At 45.5% G+C, this 18,757-nt stretch overlaps 1 protein-coding gene across 1 annotated transcript; it reads left to right on the top strand.

Moving 5' to 3' along the window:
• Positions 1-45: 45 nt before the first annotated feature.
• On the top strand, positions 46-18,720 carry LOC120042196 (patatin-like phospholipase domain-containing protein 7). The gene is made up of 35 exons (XM_038987101.1): positions 46-130; positions 1,136-1,188; positions 1,347-1,433; positions 1,711-1,807; positions 2,074-2,147; positions 2,475-2,572; positions 2,717-2,857; positions 3,192-3,351; positions 3,580-3,660; positions 3,908-4,036; positions 6,858-6,938; positions 7,095-7,221; positions 7,623-7,715; positions 7,935-8,038; positions 8,725-8,883; positions 9,149-9,226; positions 9,547-9,752; positions 9,952-10,083; positions 10,433-10,556; positions 10,777-10,966; positions 11,296-11,445; positions 11,604-11,667; positions 11,801-11,969; positions 12,666-12,848; positions 13,372-13,490; positions 14,032-14,188; positions 14,403-14,519; positions 14,850-14,919; positions 15,150-15,266; positions 15,495-15,643; positions 15,919-16,071; positions 16,263-16,379; positions 16,707-16,791; positions 16,879-17,003; positions 18,173-18,720. The coding sequence occupies exons 2-35, from the start codon at positions 1,138-1,140 to the stop codon at positions 18,215-18,217; spliced, it is 4,032 nt and encodes a 1,343-aa protein (XP_038843029.1). The 5' UTR covers positions 46-130; positions 1,136-1,137; the 3' UTR covers positions 18,218-18,720.
• Positions 18,721-18,757: the final 37 nt, after the last annotated feature.

Genomic DNA, 18,757 nt, shown 5'->3' with positions numbered 1-18,757 from the left:
GTTTGATTCAGTCAGTGGTAGCCAATTGGAATTCCAGATACTGGCAGTGAGTCATCGGGAATTGAAAGACATGCAAGTGTACATAAAACTTTGACAGTAGAGATAGTGGAACGTTAGGTAATACGAACCAGTAAGTATATTATTGTAGCTAATATTTTCATTTAACCATGTAGTGCAGTGTAAATAATTTGTGTTTATTTGACTGCATGGCTACAGACGGAGTGTCAATGGGCATTGGGCAAGTCGGCATAACGGGACTTTGTCTGTTTGCCTGTCAGCCCATTTAGCTCTGTGTGACAGTGATACAACTTTGGCCATATAACCGTCGACTGCCTGAACCTATGAGCACCAATTTATTAACTGGGATTAAAAGTAACTAATTGGAAATGTGTTCGTATTCTTCCATATTTATGTCGTAGATACATTATAGCTATTTAAGGCAAGGGCGACGTTAGTAGAATGTCATACCTGTGCGAATTGACTGTGTGTCTGTCCGTGATGGGTTTGTTTATCAATATAAGGGCACAGTTAGAGGAAAATACCATACATCCAGATCTTGAAATCAAGCCGGCCATGCACCTGCTCAGTATTTAATGATCTAGGCTAGATCAGGCAAATTTGATATACTCAGGATACTAGGCCCTATTTGATTCCTGTCATGAACAATCTGTTTACTGGGGTGTGTATGAACTTGTATCTGTGCGAGAGGTCTCTAACGCACAGATACAGGTTCAGGGTGTGTAGTGTAGTAGCCTAGACTTTCTACTTGCTTGTGGGTGAGTCTATTCAAGTATGTGTGTGCAGTGGCCAGTGGGTGTCTCTGGTTACAGAGTGCAGAGCAGGTGCAGACAGACACACTGGCAGTACACACTGTGACTACAGTCAGTGAGTGATACAGTGTTCTCATTTGTAATATTTTTTTTCTTCTCATTTGTATCTGTTTTGTTTTGGCATAATGGTTTTAGGGTTTCAAGAATTCACATAGTGCTCCTTTTGATTAGGCCGATCAGAGTGTGGAAGGACTAGGACATTTCCCTCTGGTTCCTTTTCTCAAACTATGTGAAGAATACTTTATTTTATCTCTTCCACTGTGACTTGGAAAATGCATGTACACTGTTTGCCTTTTTTTGGCTAGGAATGGATGACAAGGTGGATGACAAAGATGAGGACAGCTGCAGTATATACCCGGTAATAAAACCAGTTCAAGGTCTCCCACCAATTCAATAGGTCTACTACCCTGTCTATTACACAGTGTCCGATTCCATTTCTCTATCTAGGCTTAACCTTCTTGATGCCTGGTCATGAATAGACATCTGTTGAATGTTAGTTTCCTGCTTGTTTTGTAGAGCCTGGTGCCACTTGGCAGTGAAATTAAGGCCAGGATGCAACATTGGATGGAGGACAGAACAGAGACTGCTATGCCATTGCCATTGGTAGGTAGCTACCCAGCACTCTCCTCTCCAGCACTGACTCTGTGAACAGTGCTGTTGTGACTGTTCTTAGATCACCATGCCAGCAGCCTACTGAGGCTGCATCCAAAATGGCACTCTGTTCCCTATAAAGTGTAGGTCTACTAAGGCTCTGGTCCCAAGTAGTGCATTATATAGGGAATAGGGTGCCATTTGGGACGAACTCCTAGCCAATATATTAGATGTCATTGTGGCTGTGGTTTGGTCCACGTCTAATAAATATCTTCTTTTGCCCTCCAAGTGGACTGGTGTGCTGGTCGTAGCTGTACTGGCTGTGTTGGCAGTGTCTCTCATCGGCATGGCTGTGTTTTTATTCTACAGAAGATACAAACAGTACAGTCAGTACTTCCTGCCTCCATTCTCTCATAAATGAAGAACTATTTGATTTATTTGTTTGTATTTATTTAGAACCAGTTGGTGTACCGACCTACCTTTATCTATAAAAGACAGATAATAATATATACAGGCAAATATTTCAAACCAGTAAAATAGTGAACATTGTTCAAGTTCGTCATGTTGTAAAAAAACAAAGAGAGTAATTTAGCTTTAATAGCCATATAGGCCTATGTGTTCATGAAAGTATGTGCTGTATGTTTTTTTTCAGAGGAGCAGCAGCCTCACTATCGCTTCAGGAAAAGAGACAAAGTTATGTTTTATGGCAGAAAGATCATGAGAAAGGTCAGTCCCACTCCATCAGGCAATCCCTCGCACATTTTGTCTAGAGTGTCTCCCTTAATTGTTTTGTGTCATTTTCAATATAAATAGCACATAGAGATACAGTAAATTACCTGTATGTTAGGCTCTACTGTAGCCTGGTCAAGCAGACCGACCATTGGTTAAGCAGACCAACCACTGGTCAAGCAGACTGACCACTCAAGCAGACAGGTTTAATTTCACTTCACTCGTTAGAATGGGAGCTATCACGAGATCAGGCTGGTTTCACAAGGCTAGCTATACTGAATTGATTTAAATTAAAACATCTCTCCCTGTTTTTTACTGTACCAGGTGCAGACCTTGTCCTCTACCTCAACCCCTACCTCTACCTCAGAGTCACAGAAGCATCGAATCAGGAAGAGAACTAAAGTCCTGTCTATAGCGCGAAAGTGAGTCATGACTACACTGTGTATTCCGGTGATACCTGTAGTGATAACCTCTCTTTTTCTGATGGTGAACAGTTTGTACGAGTTTTGTATGTTTTAAGGATAAGTTTAAACACCATGCACGAACCCTAACACTTTGTGTCCCAGAATACTGCGCATTAGGAGGGAGCCCCCCACCCTGGTGGCTAAGGAGCCCCCTCCCTCTTTGCTGGAGGCTGACCTCACAGAGTTTGACGTGCAGAACTCTCACCTGCCCTCTGAGGTGCTCTACATGCTTAAGAACGTCAGGTAAGGGAACCGCAAACACGTAAACACCTAGACTAGGGACACTCAAATATGGACCTCCAGTCTAGTTCCACTGATGATTTTTAATTCTTACCCTTTAGTCAGGGACTGATTTAGACCCAGGGTACCTGGTGAGTGCAATTAACTACCAGGTAAAAACTAAAACCAGAAGTGTAACTGGACCCGAGGTTCAGATTCGAGTGTCCCTCACCTAGACTGAATAAATGATGGGTTGTCATGTTGTAAGGCGCTGCATTACCAACAGTTGTTTTAGCAAGCCCTATAAATGATAACCCCTGTGTAATCCATCCCACTATGGTCTGTGTGCTGTGTCCAGGGTCCTGGGCCACTTTGAGAAGCCTCTGTTCCTGGAGCTGTGCCGTCACATGGTGTTTGTGCAGCTCCACGAGATGGATACACTCTTTCGTCCCGGGGACATCGACGACAGCATCTACGTGGTGCAAGATGGCCGTCTGGAGCTCTGCATACATGAGAGTGTAAGATCCCTACATGCTATATCTGTTGCTGGAGCAACCTCATCCTGAATAGGAAAATGAAGAAGGCCCACACTCAGATAGAAAGGAAAATGTATTCCATATTTGACTACAGTTTTGCCCATCATGAGGGGACGTGATCTCACCCATTACGCTGCATTTACAACTATTACAATTATGTACTTAAAGTTTGATAGTCAAATGCAAGTAACATGTATTTTGTTGTTATAGGATGGGACAGATGTGGTGGTAAAGGAGGTGTTTCCAGGAGACAGTGTCCACAGTCTGCTCAGTATCCTGGATGTCATCACTGTACGTTACGCTTTCCACTCTCATTTACCCTCTGATTCAGCTAGCGCATGTTTATGTATCCACTGCACTCTGATAAGTACCTACGACACAGGAGGCTGGTGAGGGGCGGACGATTTGTAGTAATGGCTGCAATGGAAAACCATGTGTTTGAGACCATTCCATTCCAGCCATTAGAATGAGCCTGTCCTCCGATTTAAAGTGAGACCAGCCACCACTTCTCATCCTCTACCCCCCCTATGCATCCTAGGGTCACTCAGCCCCCTACAAGACTGTATCTGCCAGAGCTGCAACCTCTTCTACCATACTGCGTCTTCCAGCTGCTGCCTTCCACTCTGTGTTTGAGAAATACCCAGAGACCCTGGTCCGTGTTATCCAGGTACTGTTACTATCAGTGACAGACGGACCTAGGATACATCCCAAATGGCGCACTATTCCCTGTACAGTGCCTATAGAAAGTCTAGACCCCCTTGAACTTCTCCTTTTCACATTTTGCTGCCATAAAATTTTATCTAAAAATGTATTAAATTAGATTTTTTTTCATACAGATCTACACAACTTACTCCACATTTTCAAAGTGAAAGAAAGTTATCGAATATTTTTCAAATTAATAAAAAAAAAAAAAACTTAAATAGCCTATTTGGATAAATCTCCGCCCCCCTGAGTTAATACTTGGTGGAAAAACCTTAAGCAGCCATTACAGCTGTGAATCATTTGGAATAAGATTTGACCAACTTTGCACAACTCTTAGGGCAACATATATCCATTGTTTTTGTTGAAATTGCTGAAGCTCATAATATTTGGTTGGGAATCACTGATCGACAGTAATATTCAAACCTTGTCTCTGATTTTTTCTTTAAGCAGATTTAATTCAGGACTGAGACTAAAATCACTCAACACCTCTTGGAAAGCCATTCTGGTGTGTATTTTTTGCATTCAAATTTGTGTAATTGTCTCACTGGAAAAAAAACTCTATCCCAAAGTTAGGTTTTCAAAAGAGAAGTCACAGGCTACTTAAAGAAGTGGCTCGGAGTTCCACGATGCCTTACCACCATAGGCCTCTATGGAGATGGTGTCCTCAAGCTGCCCCTCACCAGTCTAACAGAGGAATTCAAGTGTGCAAAAACCAGGCTCCAGATGACACTGAATGAATCTCGAGACCCAGTGGTGAGCAACAAAGCGCCGACCTTGGCAACTGGGCGCAAATGGAGGCCAGGAAAAGCAGTCCAGGAGGCAACAGCAGCCCTCAGACATGCTGACATTGTGGGTCATGTTCAGCAAGGGAGAGGAGGCCTTGGGCTAACTAGCCATTCTGCTTGGAGTAAGGCCACTGCACCAGAGCGGCGGAAGATGGTAGTGCAGGAAGTACGCCATCAGGAGGAGGCTGCAAGGTGGGCCAAGGCAGTCTCTCTTGCCAAACAGGGACAGTGGACTCGATGGGACAGTGTGGAGAAGAGGAAGATCAGCTGGAAGGCTCTGTGGGCCATGGAAGCGAGGCGGTTGAGCTTTTCCATCAGAGCAACATATGACGTCCTTCCAACACCAGTTAATCTTCACCAATGGTATGGTGAAGATCCGGACTGTGCCCTCTGTTCCATGCCAGCCAACCTCAGGCACATTCTCACAGGGTGTAAAACAAGCCTCACCCAAGGACGCTACACTTGGCGTCACAACCAAGTCCTTAAAAACCTTGCGTCCGCCCTGGAGGACAAGCGAGCTGCCACCAACTCCCTACCACCCCCAGCAGCATCAGACCCCTTACGGACGACCTTTGTCCGCGAAGGGGCTAAACCACCGAAGAGCAGCTCTACACCATTAGAGCGAGACCAGCTGCGCTTGGCCCGCGACTGGAAAATGCTAGCTGACATTGGCCGGCAACTTGTGTTTCCTCCGGAGATCGCAACCACCACCCTAAGACCTGACATGGTGCTCTGGTCCCGTTCGCTCAAGAAGGTCTTCATCATTGAGCTCACAGTACCCTGGGAGGACTCAGTAGATGAGGCTTATGAGCGAAAATATCTGCGCTATGCCGATCTAGCTGCCGAAGCACGGCATCATGGCTGGAACACAGAAGTCCGATCAGTGGAGGTGGGCTGCAGAGGTTTTGTGGCAACATCTACAACCAGACTGCTTAGAGACCTGGGAATTAAGGGCCAGAGCCAGCGTTCGGCAATCAAAGCTGTATCAGAGGCGGCAGAAGGCAGCAGTCAATGGCTCTGGATGAAGAAGAAAGACCCTAGCTGGGCCCCGAAGTGAGAGGGCTAGGAGGTATGCGGTCAACAATGCTTGACTCAGGGAGGAGGACGCCCCTGCCATGCATAGTCCCATGGGATGTTGGCTATCAACAACAAGGCAACTCCTATGACTAATTGGGAATGGGACGCAAGCGTAGGATTGATCACCCTGTCGCTGGCTGCCTTTGGGGAGGGTGTATAGTGTGAAAGGCCGAAACACCCTAGGAACCAAAGGTACACTACTGACGATGCGCTCCCCAAATTTCACCAGGCTCACTGTTCATGAACTCTTGGAAGTGCTTGCACAAAGGATAGTAACATCTCATCCTGTGTTCTTGGAATCTGAATCAGAAGACTGAGGCAGGTTTTCTCCTTTCATATTTATTTTGATCCTGACAAACTCCCCAGTCCCTGCCCATGACAAGCGTACCCATAACATGTTGCTGCCACCACCACAATATTGGATTTGACCCAACCCTGTAGTTTTAAATTTAAGCCAAAAAGTTAATTTATTTGCCGTGTTGTCTTGCAGTAGGTTGTGTAGATCTGTAGGAAAGAAATCTGTTTTAATCCCTTTTTAGATTCAATTTTAAGGCAGCAAAATGTGCAAAAAGTTCAAAAAGTTCAAGGGGGTGTAGATTTCCTATAAGCACTGTAAAGTGCACAACTTTTGACCAGGGCCCATATAGTTCTGGTCAAAAGTAATGTACTAAAAAGGGAATAGAGTGCCATTTGGGATGTGGTCTGTACACAGGGAAATCAGCCATTATATAATATCACTCAAATACTGGAGATTACACCTCCTGCCTGGTTTGTAGGCAACTGTGACATTATTCTGTAGTTACACAGCTAAACCCAAAAAACTAAATCACTGAGGATTTTGTATTTTCAGACATTTTCAGGGTTCTGCTCTCTTTACTAAAACAGTGGAGCCATTTGTTGCTTTTTTGTTATTGTCCTTTCTAGATCATCATGGTACGCCTGCAGAGAGTCACCTTCCTAGCCCTTCACAACTACCTAGGCCTTACCACCGAGCTCTTCAATGCGGTATGACACACACACACACACACACACACACACACACACACACACACACACACACACACACACACACACACACACACACACGACTGGGTATTTAATCTTTGAAGGGAATGTATACTCCTGATGGTTCTGTGTGTGTGTTCCATGTGTGTCTTTCAGGAGAGACAGGCGATCCCCCTGGTGGCAGTGCACAGTGTGATAGGTGAAGCCAACCCGAACAGGGGTCGAGACAGACATCAATCTCGGTCTGATGAGTCTGGCCATGAGAAGGGGCCCAGCGACACAGGTTAGTTATTATAGGATGGTCATCTCACTGGTAAATGCCAGCATAGAAACCAATGTTAATTCTAGCTTTGGTTTTGCATACGGTTCCAAACATTCCGGTAACTTTCCCCAAAAAACAAATCCCATTTGGAAGATTCCTGGAATCAGGAGGGAATAAGCAAGATGTCTGGGAGTCCTCCAAGTGGGGTTTCTGGAAACCTGCCCGTTTTTGGAAAGTTACTGGAAATGTCTGGACTATGGACTGGACTGCATTATGTCTGGATTACATTTGGATTACCATATCATGAAAATATGAATCCAGATGGATAAGTGTGGAGGTTGTTATGTTATGTTACTATGAAGAATGGTGGCTTGCTGGAAAGCAGGACATACTCATGGCATAGCTGAATGGTGTTGTTTCAGAAATTGGAGAGAGGAAGTCCTGTCTTTCAAATAGCAGCCCAACCGCTAAAGGAAAAAGGTCTCGTTCCCAGTCCACTCCTATGGCAGTGTCAAGTAAGCATACATTACCACACACACACACGCACACACACACACACACACTGGTCAGACCACATAGTAGTGACCTGTACCGTACTGTAAATCTTAAGATATTGTTGAGGAATTGCACTTAAGCGTTTGCGTAAGTCGTGTTTTGTGAATCCGGCACTGTACTGTACAAGCCCTGGTCCGTGCGTCTGAATGCTTTTTGTCTCTCTCCTCACACTCTTTGAGGTGCCACATCGGCTGACCTCAACATGGCGTACCAGCGAGCCAGAGTAAGAGAAGAAGCCGCTAAAGCAGACACACCACCACCAAGTCCCCAGGTCCCACACAAGGTCTGTGATGCACTGCAGATTTACCAGACACGTGTCAGTGTAACAACGTCCATAAGATACATAGAGACATTCCTAGTTATGTCTCTGACTCTCTCTCTGACTCTTCCTCTCTCCCCCTCTCTCAATTCAGTTCAATTCAAAGGGCTTTATTGGTATGGGAAACATATGTTTACATTGCCGAAGCAAGTGAAATGGACAATTAAACAAATGGGAAATGAACAAGGGAAATGAATTCATCAGAAATGAACACTTAACATTAAACTCACGAAAGTAAAAAATAATGTGGACATTTCAAACGTTATATTATTGGCTATGTAACAGTGTTGTAACAATAAATAAGGAGATATGTACAGTTTATGTGTTTATAGGTCACAAATCTTGCTGCTATGGTGGCACACTGTGGTATTTCACATAATAGATATGGGAGTTTATCAATATTGGATTTGTTCTCAAATTCTTTGTGGGTCTGTGTAATCTGAGGGAAATATGTGTGCCTAATCTGGTCATACATTTGACAGGAGGTTAGGAAGTGCAGCTCAGTTTCCACGTCATTTTGTGGGCAGTGGGCACATAGGCAGACTTGGCTCTCAAGAGAAGATAGGCTATGGCAGCCTCTCTCGATAGCAAGGCCATACTCACCCCCCCTCTCTCTCTACCCCCTCCCCTTTCTCCCTTTCATTTATCAGTCCATTCTGAAGAAGAGTGTGACCATGGTGCACACTCCCTCTGCTGTGTTTCACTACTCTGAGGCTGGAGGAGGTCAGTCAGGTCACATCCACCACAGCAAGGTCAACGCCATCTTCCAGGCTGCCAAGAAGGACCTGCAGCGCCTCATACAACTACAGGTACTGGATGGCTCTCTCTGGGTCTCAGTATAAACTAGAATACATCCAGCAGGCTGGCCCCGGAGAGCCACTGTATGTGCAGGCTTTTGTTCCAGTCTAGAACTAACACCCGATTCAACTAATCACAGTCCAAATGTAAGACTATTTATTCTTCATCAAGACCTGGGCTGGAACAGAAGCTGCACACACTGCAGGAGTTTGGACATTCCTGCCAAATTTTCTGACCCTCTTCTTACCTCCCTATCTCTCTCCCTCTTTCTGTCAGGACCCCAGTCTGCTGGAGGGCAGGGTGACTCTGCGTCAGGTCAAAGCTGGCTGTGTGTTGAACAGCCAGGGGGACCAGGTCAGTCTGTCTGCATGCTGCCTGGTAGTGGTAGACATATCCTTTAGCCCTGAGGCTAGAGCTCATCTCAGTAAAACATCTGCTTCTTCTCTGTCAGCAGCACGGGCAGAAACGGTCAACGTCATTTGTCTTATAACTGCATTTTACAAGTGGTTCATTTATGTGTGTCAAAAGGCACTATTCCCTATAGGGTGGACTACTTCTGACCAGGGCTCTAGTCAAACGTTGTGCACTATATAGAGAACAGGGTGCCATTTGGGACTCGCCCATTGACATTATGTATAGCTGTATCTCCCTGTGCCGTCTGTTCCCTCTGGTAGGATGCAAGTGTGCAGTTTGTGATCTCGGGGGCGCTCCATGTGTACCAGCGGACGATCGACCGTGAGGAGGACACCCTGCTGTTTCTGACTCACCCAGGGGAGATGGTGGGTCATCTGGCCGTGCTGACTGGTGAACCCCTCATCTTCAGCGTCCGAGCACACAGGGACTGCACCTTCCTGTCTATCTCTAAAGCTGCCTTCTATGAGTATGCCATTTTCCTTGTGTATAGACACAGACACACAGATGCAGGCACAGAGACACGCACACACACTCGATGTCTGATGACAGTATTGTTACTGTAATTCTCATATTTGTCCCAGACCCTGTTGTCCCACACCCTGTTGGTGTGCATGTTTTTGTGCACAGTAGTTGCTGTCTGAATATGTGAATGTGGGTCTATGTAGGATCATGCGCGAAGAGCCAAGGGTGGTGCTGAATGTGGCTCACACCGTGGTGAAGAGAGTGTCAGGCTTCGTCAGGCAGATAGACTTTGCTCTGGACTGGATGGCTGTGGAGGCTGGCCGCACTGTCTACAGGTACCTGCTGAATAGCATAGAAGTACATATAGAACACTAGAATGTGGCATCCTAGCAACATGATAAAAAAACATCCATCTTGGTCAGGAATTATAGGATCTCTATGCTGAATGGTCTCATATCCACTATCTCCCTCAAATTCAAATTTGGACCTCGAAACCAGTTCACCTGCTTTTTTAAAATTATTCTCCTCTAATGAGGGACTGATTTTAGACCTGGAACACCAGGTGGATGCAATTAATTATCAGGTAGAACAGAAAACCAGCAGGCTCTGGACCTCGTAGGGTAAGATTTGAATACCCTGGTCTATCTGTTTCTCTGTCTAACTGCTGCATCCAACCGTTCCTAGGCAGGGAGACAAGTCAGACAGCACCTTCATCGTCCTCAGTGGCCGCCTGCGTTCTGTCATCGCAAAGGATGATGGGAAGAAGGAGTTGACCGGAGAGTATGGTCGCGGTGACCTCATAGGGGTGGTAAGTGCTCTATAATCCCATATTCTTTATGGTTTATGTATTTAACTCTAGCCTGGTTCCAGATCTGTTTGTGCTATCATGTCAATTCCTTGTCACCCATTGTCATTGCTTGACAATGAGTTGGGAAGAGCACAAACAAATCCGGGACCAGGCTAAGTTAACTTCAAGAGATGGAACCCTTGATTAACTGTTGTTCATAGAATTTATGTGGTGTTCTCAGGTGGAGGCCCTGACCCACATGAACCGAGCCACTACAGTGCACGCCATCAGGGACTCTGAACTAGCCAAGCTGCCTGAGGGGGCCCTCGGCTCCATCAAGAGGAGGTATCCGCAGGTAGTGACCAGACTCATCCATCTGCTGGGACAGAAGATCCTTGGAAATATGCAGCAGGCTAACGGACCCTTGGCAGGTTAGTGTACACTACTGTTCAAAAGATTGGGGTCGCTTAGAAATGTCCTTGTTTTTGAAAGAAAAACACTTTTTTTTTTGTCCATTAAAATAACATCAATTTGATCAGAAATACAGTTTAGACATTGTTAATGTTGTAAATGACTATTGTAGCTGGAAATGGCAAATTATTTATGGAATACATTTCTAAGTGACCCAAATCTTTTGAACGGTGGTGTAGATTTAAAATATATGTGTCAGGGGGATAGTGTGTGTGTGTTCTTGTGTTTTGTCTGTCTCAACCACCCATGGTGCATCAGCGATGCCTCTGTCTTCTTTCCTCTGTTGTAGCCTGTGGTCTGACGCTACATCCCTCCAGCAGTAAGTGGGATTCAGGGAGCCCGGCCTCTAACCTGTCCACTGTGACCATCCTGCCTGTGTCAGAGGAGGTGCCTCTTACAGCCTTCACACTGGAGCTGCAGCATGCACTATGTGCCATTGGTACATATCATTACTACTAGTCCTGCTTAACCACTCCCGGTGATTCAAACAGTAGATGTTGTTGGACTAAAAAGTGAACTGCAACTACTAATTCTTTTTCGCTATAGCTTGCTGGTCTACATTCAGTATGTACTATTTTATTTCTGTTGGACTTTTAGGTCCCACCTTACTCTTGACCAGTGACATCATCAAACAGCGACTGGGTGCTGCCGCACTGGACAGGTAGGAATGACGTAATCATTTCAGCCATGCACGCTGTTGTCTGTGTTAGCATATTTGGGTCAAGATCAACTGGTTGTCATAGTTGAAGGAAACACTTTATAGGATACACACATCTCAACCCTCTCCTCTGTAGTGTGCATGAGTACCGTCTGTCCAGCTGGCTGGGGCAGCAGGAGGATATCCACCGCATCGTTCTCTACCAATCAGACGATACCTTGACCCCCTGGACCCAGCGCTGCATCCGCCAGGCCGACTGCATCATCATTGTGGGACTGGGAGAGGCCGAGCCGACCGTGGGCGAGGTAAACAAAATGCACACCAACACCTCTGCCTTTTTTCTTGAACCTTTGTTTAATCCGGAAAGTTCCATTGAGGTCAGAAGACCTCTTTTACAAGGGAGACCTGGCCAACAAGGGCAGCTCAATAAGAAACAACATATACCTATAGAACCCTATCTGCCTAATGGGTATTAGGAAAGTCGAGGGCTTACTTTGTTTTATGCAATCTCTATGAAGTGGGATAACTGGTCTACTGTGTGTATGTGGGGATTAGGGAAGTCTAAGTGGCTTCTTAATTAACTTCGCTAGGATGAACCCCTATTAGTAAGACAGTTTATTAGGGGTTAAATGATTGAAGCTTAATGAGGAAGAAGAGAAACAGGGCTTGTCTCTTTCATTCTCTGCTGTCTGATTGACATGAAGGAGAAATATCAAAGGACACCCAATCCCTCATCTACAGTGCATTACTTATAAAGCAAATGTATGTTTGAAAACATATGAACCTAGTCTTATAGTGCATTACATAAGAAATAGGACATAACTTGGTATGCATCCTAAATGGCACCCTATTCCCTCTAGTCCACTACTACCTATGGGCCCTGGTCAAAAGTAGTGGCCTACACTAAGAATAGCGTGCCATTTGGGACCCACCCTTAACTTAGGTCTCCTCCACTGTGGGTGTGACGCTGTTGTCCCTGTGCCGTGGCCTCTGTCCCCTAGTTGGAGCGGATGCTGGAGGGCAGTGCAGTGCGGGCCCAGAAGCAGCTGATCCTGCTGCACAGGGAGGACGGTCCCCCGCCTCAGGGCACTGTGGAGTGGCTCAACATGAGGAGCTGGATCTCCAGACACCTGCACCTCTCCTGTCCACACAGGGTCTTCTCCAAGAGGAGCCTGCCTAAACTGGTACCCTATATACACACACATATAAGGCTGACACACACACGCGCGCAGACAGGAACGGAGACAGGCACGCACACACACACGGGCAGGAAGGCACGCATACATACACATACACCCCTGTCCTGCCCAAATTTGGTATTTTCCAGTAGTAGCCTGTCCATGCTAGTACACACACACCTCAGCCAGAATAGTCATAGCTCCTCTCACTGACTAGACAATATTCAACCTACTTTTTCAATCTTGGCTTTTGACCTGCAGCTTGGTTCACTCTGCCTCAATGCTCGTATGACGCACGTCTCAGAAGGAAGCTTTTAGATATCATTACTGAGCTTTCCGAAAACAATCTTGACCAAACTGCCTCCCAAATGGCACCCTATTTCCTATATAATGTATAGCGCTCTGGTCAAAAGTATGGCACTAGGGAATAGGGTGCCAATTGGGACGAATCACACATTTGCTGACTCTTCCCCTCTACCTGTGCTCCTGTGGTGCTGTGCTCCTGTGGTCCTGCTGTGGTTGTCCTCAGAGAGAGATGTACCAGCGTGTGTTCCAGAAGCCTCCAGACCGCCACTCTGACTTCAGCCGTCTGGCCAGAGTCCTGACAGGCAACACCATCGCCCTGGTGCTGGGGGGAGGGGGCGCAAGGTACTGCTAATCTCTTTCTAGACCTCACACTCCAATGTAACAGGCTGCACTATCAGTAGTACCTTTTTAGCTGATTAGATCTGTCATCTGCAGTCGCCACATTACAGATTTTTACAACTGCAATAATCCAAACACCATTCTTTTAGGTTTATAGTCCCTGGTTATGGTTTTCTTGTTTTTTTGCCCAACTTGAAATCATTTTAATATTTCTAGTATAGAGAGTGTATGGCTGTTCGTGTCATTGTTCACTCTGGATGCCTCTTTCCTCTGTCTACCTTGCTATGAGGCCTCTGTCTTTCGATAATGGCTTTTCTGTCTTTTCTGCTTTCTGTTCTTGTTTCCTTTTGCTCTGGCATGTCCAGGAGCTGGGTCACGGTGGGTATATTCTCTAGTCCCGTCAACACTGCTCCCTCTGACTGTCCACTAAAACGCTTCGTTAGGCTAAACGTCCCCCCTCTTTTACTCACACACTGACTGTGCTTATTGTCCAGTGTCATGTTTTGGACTCTGTGTAACCTACCTGTGGTCCGTGTCCCTCCAGGGGTTGCTGTCAGGTTGGCATCCTGCGGGCGCTCAATGAGGCGGGCATCCCTGTGGACATGGTGGGCGGCACCTCCATCGGCTCCCTGATGGGGGCGCTGTACGCTGAGGAGAAGAGCAACAGCCATATGAGGGTCCGCGCTCGCGAGTGGGCCATGGTGAGAAGATACAGGACGGCCGAAGCTGGGCTCAATGCATAAGAGGATGCTAATCCCAAATGGTACCCTATTCCCCATATAGTGCACTACTTTTGACCAGGGCACTAGTCAGAAGTAACGCACTAAATAGGGAATAGGGTTTAAGACGTAGCCGTTGTCTTTGGCTCCAGAGAAGTTGATCGTAAGGTATCTCTCCACCTCTCTCCAACACCAGGACATGAGGTCCATCTTCAAGAAGGTGTTCGACCTGACGTACCCTGTGACCTCCATGTTCTCTGGGGCCTCCTTTAACAACAGCGTCAGCGCTGTATTTAAGGGCAAACAGATCGAGGTGAGAGGACAGGGGGTTGTAGTCCAGACTCCACTTGACAGGATCCCATTGCGAATAGTGATGGTTTTAATTACGCCTCTATGATCAGTTTAAAAATCTGGATTATTTATTCATCCCTAGATTTTACCCATATTTATGACTGCTGGCTTATGACATCCATTTAACATGATCTCATCTCATTGCTTAAATGTATGCATAAATAAGACCTTATAGATGCCAAGTCTTGGTCATGATATGGTTTCAGTTTATTTCAGGTCAGCTAATAGTTTATTTTTATCAGCTAAACATTTCTTCTCTCTTTCCCCCTGCGTGCTCCTCCTACTCTCCTAGGACCTGTGGATCCCCTACTTCAACATCACAACAGATATCACTGCTTCATCCATGAGGGTTCACACTGACGGTCGGTCTGGCTTTATTCTCAATGTCGAAAAATGACACCCTATTCCCTATATATAGTCTACTACTTTTGACCAGGGTCCATAGGGCTCAGGTCAAAACTAGTGTACTATATAGGGAAAAGGAGGCCATTTGATACGGGTCAAAAGTAGTGCACTATGTAGGGAATACGTTGCCATTTGGGACCTTTGACTCTGTTGAGGTATTGAACCTCAGCATGCCCTCCTCTTGTAGGTTCCCTATGGAGGTACGTGCGTGCCAGCATGTCACTGTCTGGGTACCTGCCACCCCTCTGTGACCCCAAAGACGGACACTTACTCATGGACGGTGGCTACATAAATAACCTACCTGGTCAGTATTTATATGGCCATGTCTCAAACAACTATAAAACATGACGTTAAAAGTGTTATAGTGTACAAGTTAGAGACATTACCTTGCATGTGATGTACACAGTAGATGCCATGGCTATTGGTCAGTGTTTGTCACTCTCTCTCTCTCTATCTCTCTCTCACCTTCACTTTATATATATATATATATATATATATATATATATATATATATATATATATATATATATAGCTGATGTAGCTCGCTCCATGGGAGCCAAAGTAGTAATAGCCATCGATGTGGGCAGCCAGGACGAGACTAACCTCACCAACTACGGTGACTCACTGTCTGGCTGGTGGCTGCTATGGAAACGCTTCAATCCCCTTGCAGAGAAAGTCCAGGTGAGTCAGGAGGATGTCAAAAAAATAATGCTCACAACCTAGAATACCTTGTGGTCATTTAGTTCACAATGATTCATATCTGCTGATCACAACAGATCTATCTAGCCTGTTTTAGAGTGCTCCAAGTCCTGTTGACCATATTGGTCCTTTTTGGATGTTTTTCCTGGATAAGCCCTATTGATGTTGAGGACCCCTGCTACTTTCCTTTGTTGGCTGAGGCACGGAGACCGACCTGAACTCAGATCTATTTCTGTATTCTTCTAATCCTCTATAAGGTCCTGAACATGGCTGAGATCCAGACCAGGCTTGCTTATGTGTGCTGCGTTCGTCAGCTGGAGTTAGTTAAAGACAGCGAGTACTGCGAGTACATCCGGCCGCCCATTGATCACTACGGCACCTTAGAGTTTGGCAAGTTCGACGAGATCGCTGTGAGTAACTGCCCTCTGTTCCTCACTGAGTGCGTCCCAAATGGCACCCTATATAGTGCACTATATAGAGAAAAGGGTGCCGTTGGGGAAGTAGACACTGTCTCCATGGCTCTCCATCTGTCTCGTCTCATCGTAATCTCACCTAATCCCCCCCCCCCTTCTCCCTCTGTCTCTTGCTCTCTCTGTCTCAGGAAGTGGGCTACCAGCACTGTAAGACAGTGTTTGACATGTGGCGTCGTAATGGGGTTGTGGACAAGATGATGAAAGACAGACATCAAGAGGAATTTCATAAGACGAAGAGCGGCAATGTGAGTTAGCTAGTTACACAGACCGGTTCTCAACTGCACCACACCTTGTTTCTATTTCAGATGTTGCAGCAGCTATTCCAACCCCACTTCAGCCTTGGTTGCACATCTCATTGGTTCATGTTTTTTTTGTGTCATTTTTGACTGATTGCTTCCGATACTAGCTGTTATGAACTGGACTGTGGCAGTTTCCTAATTTACAGTTACCAATAAATGTTCCTTTAGACTGTTGACTGGCGTGTGTGTGTGTGTGTGCGTGCGTGCGTGCGTGCGTGCGTGCGTGTGTGTGTGTGTGTGTGTGTGTGTGTGTGTGTGTGTGTTTTTTTTCAGGTGGTCACGTGTCCCAATGCCTCCTTCACTGACCTGGCAGAGATTGTCTCTCGAATTGAGCCTGTCAAACCAGTCCTGGTGGAAGGTGAGAGGGACACACACACACACACTTCCTGTACCTTTGGTTCCTGTGTTATTCTCTACACCTTCTCTGTCTTCCTCTCTCCCTCAGAGTTATCAGATGAATACCAAACAGACTATGATGAGGAGGCTATAGAGAGTGCTCTCTCTGACTTTGACATGTCTAATCCCAACAGTGGAGCGGAACACACAGAGGGGGAGGAGACTGCAGACACAGTATGTACAAGGTTGAAGTCCAAATGGCCCCCTATTCCCATTTGGGACGCACACATATACCCACTGAAGCAGGATCCAGGATTACCTTTAGGGAAATTATGCTAACTAGTAAATAAACAATATACCAAGGAATTTTCCAGAGATTAAAAAAACGAAAGTCAAGAGATCAGTTTAACCGATGTTGTGTTGTTTGATCTTCTACAGTAGACAGAGCATGCTGCTATAACTACTCACCTCTTTTTCACTCTTTATCTTTCTCTCTCTCTCTTTCTACCTCTCTCTCTCTTTCTACCTCTCTCTCTCTTTCTACCTCTCTCTCTCTCTTTCTACCTTTCTCTCTCTCTCTCTTTCTACCTCTCTCTTTCTACCTTTCTCTCTTTCTACCTTTCTCTCTCTCTCTCTCTCTCTCTCTTTCTACCTCTCTCTCTCTCTCTCTTTCTACCTCTCTCTCTCTCTCTTTCTACCTCTCTCTCTCTCTCTCTTTCTACCTCTCTCTCTCTCTTTCTACCTCTCTCTCTCTCTCTTTCTACCTCTCTCTCTCTCTCTTTCTACCTCTCTCTCTCTCTCTCTTTCTACCTCTCTCTCTCTCTCTCTTTCTACCTCTCTCTCTCTCTCTCTTTCTACCTCTCTCTCTCTCTCTCTTTCTACCTCTCTCTCTCTCTTTCTACCTCTCTCTCTCTTTCTACCTCTCTCTCTCTCTCTCTCTTTCTACCTCTCTCTCTCTTTCTACCTCTCTCTCTCTTTCTACCTCTCTCTCTCTTTCTACCTCTCTCTCTCTCTCTCTCTCTTTCTACCTCTCTCTCTCTCTCTTTCTACCTCTCTCTCTCTCTCTTTCTACCTCTCTCTCTCTCTTTCTACCTCTCTCTCTCTCTTTCTACCTCTCTCTCTCTCTTTCTACCTCTCTCTCTCTCTTTCTACCTCTCTCTCTCTTTCTACCTCTCTCTCTCTTTCTACCTCTCTCTCTCTTTCTCTCTCTCTCTTTCTACCTCTCTCTCTCTCTCTCTTTCTACCTCTCTCTCTCTCTCTCTTTCTACCTCTCTCTCTCTCTCTCTTTCTACCTCTCTCTCTCTTTCTACCTCTCTCTCTCTCTCTCTCTCTCTTTCTATCTACCTCTCTTTCTACCTCTCTCTCTCTCTTTCTACCTCTCTCTCTCTCTCGTTCTTTCTCAGGATGAAGAGATTCAGATCAAGGTCCGATGTCACCAAACCTCATGACCAGCAAACCGCCAGACAGTGTTGATGATGCATAACATCCATCATATTCATGATGCACTGTTTCTCCATCCAGTTAGCAGTGGTCCTCAATGCCAGTCTAGACTTTTCAAAATGCACTATTTTTTAAAATTATTTTAGGAGATGCTCTACAGTATGTCCAAACATGAATGAAGGACAAATGTACACTTTGTCCTCTTTGACATCAAAAAGGATTTACCCAATCAGGGAGCAGAGATTTATATTATATCACTAATATCGTATCATATACACACCCAGAGGGGAGGTGTGGAATGTACAATGTGAAATGTGAGTTCATGTAAGGGAGCAAAAATAAGCACAAGTCATACAGTTGAAGTCGGAAGTTTACAAACACATAGGTTGGAGTCATTTAAAACTTGTTTTTCAACCACTCCACAAATTTCTTGTAAACAAACTATAGTTTTGGCAAGTCGGTTAGGACATCTACTTTGTGCTTGAAACAATAAATCTTTCCAACAATCGTGTACCGACAGATTATTTCAGTTATAATTCACTGTATCA

The sequence above is a fragment of the Salvelinus namaycush genome, chromosome 1 (assembly GCF_016432855.1).
Source record: "Salvelinus namaycush isolate Seneca chromosome 1, SaNama_1.0, whole genome shotgun sequence".
In the NCBI taxonomy this organism is placed as follows: domain Eukaryota; kingdom Metazoa; phylum Chordata; class Actinopteri; order Salmoniformes; family Salmonidae; genus Salvelinus; species Salvelinus namaycush.
The sequence above is the reverse complement of the archived record's forward strand: the minus strand, read 5'-3'. Positions and strand labels throughout refer to the sequence as shown.